At 46.3% G+C, this 3,256-nt stretch overlaps 1 protein-coding gene across 1 annotated transcript; it reads left to right on the top strand.

Annotated features, from left to right (window-relative positions):
- Positions 1-575: 575 nt before the first annotated feature.
- LOC147436724 (uncharacterized) lies at positions 576-2,300 on the top strand. Its single transcript, XM_086485770.1, has one exon. The coding sequence runs from the start codon at positions 773-775 to the stop codon at positions 2,225-2,227; it is 1,455 nt and encodes a 484-aa protein (XP_086341896.1). The 5' UTR covers positions 576-772; the 3' UTR covers positions 2,228-2,300.
- The last annotated feature ends 956 nt before the right edge of the window (positions 2,301-3,256 follow it).

Raw genomic sequence — 3,256 nt, 5'->3', positions numbered from 1 at the left:
TAGTGGTGGGTGGCCCCATGAGGAGCAATAAGACAATCCCAACGCGCTAACTGTTGTCTAGTGATCTCTCTCTCTCTCTCTCTCTCTCTCACACACACACACACACACACACACACACACACACATGTGCAAAGCTAATTATATGCCAAGGTTGATAAGAAATGGACTCATGTGCTTGCTTTTGTCTCTACAAGGTGGGCATTGTGCTTTACTTGATTGCACCTTAATCATTAACGTGATGTGAGAGTAAACTAGGTGTACTGAACTACTCGTTTGTCACCGTCGTGTGAAAGCGCCCTGTCCCTCGCTCCCTCTCTCTCAATTCAGTGTGACATGTTTAACTTGTTGAGGTGAATGAAGTTAAGGCTGCCATGTGGGTCTCCTCACAACTTGTAGAAGCTCCAAAGTACACGATGGTCACATGACCTAAATTGGGCAAGAATCTTGAATTGCCAATTGTGTGGGTACTTGCATTGGAGGCGTGGAAACCTCGTATTTTTTTCTTTGGTTGGGCCCATGGCCATGTGCTGCAAACAAAGCGAGAGCACAGCGCGTTATTACAAGAAATCATTGGGTGGTCATTAGCAGCCCCCCCGCGCCCCCTCCCCCCACCTCCCAAATACACAGAGAGGCGCCTTGTAACGCTCCACACACACTCATCACACACTCGGAGAAGCTCAATAGCCAGGCTTGCCTTGCAGCTTCCTTCGCTCAGGCTTCGTCGTCATCGTCCATTTTTCATGTCCAAGCGGAGCAGGTATACTGGAAGTAAATGTCCAAGGGTAACACAGGTCCTCCTTCCCCACCACCAGGCTTGGAGGTCGTCAACCCTCCTGCTTCCTCTCTTGCTTCGGACAAAAGCATCAACAGCAGCAGCAGAAGCCGGAGTAGAAGCAAGCGCCGAATGCGAGAAGAGATAGTGGCCATTCCATCAAACGCGTCCTCACTGCCTGCTGCAGAGAACCCCGAGTCGCCTCATGACCATCCAGAGCTGGAAGAGCTCTTCTATGGCAAGGGTAAGGGCAGCTCGAACCGCATCCATGGACCCATCAGCCTCATCTACAACATCTTCACGTGCTGGTCTCGTGATCGTACTAAGTCAGGTTCTTTTCAGCATATTTCAGGTCGCCCTCGTCTCAACAGCTTTGCGGCAGCAGCTCTCCTTGAGCAGAACAGGCTTCAGCAAGAAGCTCTTGTGGAGAGCCAAGACACAAGGGACATGTGGGAATGGCAAATGGAGCAGCAGAGGCTTATTACATGTCAAGAACATGATTTGCTAGAACGAAATCAGCTAGAAGTGAACCCTTTGTTGGGTCATGTTTTGCCTGAGCTAGTGCATACAGGCGGCCAGTTGATGCGAAATGCAAGCGCACGTAGTGATGTAGGGTCCAAAGATGCCCATACGGAAACCAAGTCTAAAGCCAGTCCTTCTAGTTCTGAGGTTTCACCCCCCTCGGATGTCAACCCCCAGCTGGGTCCTACATGGCACGAGCCCGACTTGATCTCCGCCATGGTACTTCTCTTTGAAGCAGCTCTTCTACGATGCCGCTCAGAGATTAACTTCTTTTGCCGCATCTACTTGCAGCAGATGGTTTTCTCTGGGTATACCCTCATCAGAACTCTCATGGAAATGGAACCCAACACTGTCTTCCTCAAGAAAGTGCATGCGAGTTATGCGCTTGAGTCCCGCATAAACAATGCTCTTTTCAGATGTTTTGAAAATGACAGCTTTGATGATAGTGGTCTGACACAAATATTTGATCCGGCTGCTCGGGCTGTTGTGAGGCTTCAAGACTATGTGAGGATGAAGTCAGTTGACCCTGAAGATGCGCTTGGGGTACACAATGCGTCGTATGATCCTTGTTTCCACTCTTTTTGTGCCACTAAGAGTGAGGAGGTAATGGCTATGTTCTCATGGAACATGGGATACCGGAGCGCAGCGGAGAGGGATAGGTTTATGGAGGCATTTTTAAGAGCTGCAAAGTGGGTTTGGCTTTTGCACAGGTTGGCAAATGCTACGAACCCACCGATGCAGATTATCAGAGTGGGCAGAGGACAAGAAGTAGACCCTATGTATCTAGAACCTGTTGCGGTGCCGCCTATTGGCAGCTGCCAGAGCTGCTCCGCTGCATCCATACCGAAGGTAGAGTTCATGGTTATGCCTGGATTTATTGCTTATCGCAAAGTTTTCCGGTGCAGAATATATCAACATTACATTTGCAAGTAGGTTGTGCTCATTTTTTTTTTCGATTCATTGATTGTAAAATCAGAGCTGATGAATATAAAATCTGTTCACTTGCTGCACGGTTCTTGCGTACACAAGCACTTCAGCTGCTTTCTTCATTGTCTAACACTTGGACCCTTTCAGAACCATGGGTCTTGACTCTAAATTGCTAACTTTGGGCTATGCAGGGGCTTTCTACTTTAGAGGAATGGATGCTTTGCATGTCTCTTATTTGGAAAAACAGTTCTCTCTGTGCGTGGCTTTTGTTTGGATAACATGTTTATTGAGATGGATGTTTTGTTTATTGCAAATGTTTGAGCAATTTGGTTGTATTTCATAATAATCTCGCTGAAAACTTCTGATGAACATATTAGCTAAGCTTAGCAGTTTATTTGCTGCATCTGTCGAGGGTGTAGTCAAAGGTCTCAGATGTGGTTTTTCTCACCTAAACCAGCCATCTTTATGCAATGGGGTTTTGATATGTACCATACTCTGAAAGCAACGAGTCATAAATAAAAGGCTACACGAAGAGAAGATGGTGTAGCTTTTGTTGAGAGTATGGTTCAGGAATAAGAAGTAGCCATAGTACATAGTGCGTATCGTCAAGAGGCCATGGTAATTAGACTCCCATTCTTTTAGAGAGTCTGGAAAAGTATTTCAAGTAGTTGGGACCTGGAGTGATTTGTTGGATGGATAAGCTAGGGAATAGCATAACTGTGGAGTTGGAAGTTGAGCCGATGACTTTCATGGGCTGTTCTGCAAGGTGAATGCATGCGTGGAAAACAAAAAGAGTTTTCAATGCACATGTTTAATGATGGGACATCTTTATGCATACTCTTATGATGCGCATGGGAAACAATATGTTAAACAGGGAGAGACTATTTAGGGTATTTGTCAAAGTATTGCATAGCTATGACAGCATTGGAACAAACCTTGACAAGCTGCCACCCCTTCAAGAAAGGCTTTTGCTGTTGAGGTTAAGTGCTCTCATCTTACATTATACCACCAGGCTCGTACAAAAGTAGAGTTTGA

This window comes from Adiantum capillus-veneris, chromosome 17 (assembly GCF_014529385.1).
Source record: "Adiantum capillus-veneris isolate H3 chromosome 17, ASM1452938v2, whole genome shotgun sequence".
Taxonomy (NCBI): domain Eukaryota; kingdom Viridiplantae; phylum Streptophyta; class Polypodiopsida; order Polypodiales; family Pteridaceae; genus Adiantum; species Adiantum capillus-veneris.
This window is presented reverse-complemented; position numbering and strand designations above follow the sequence as displayed.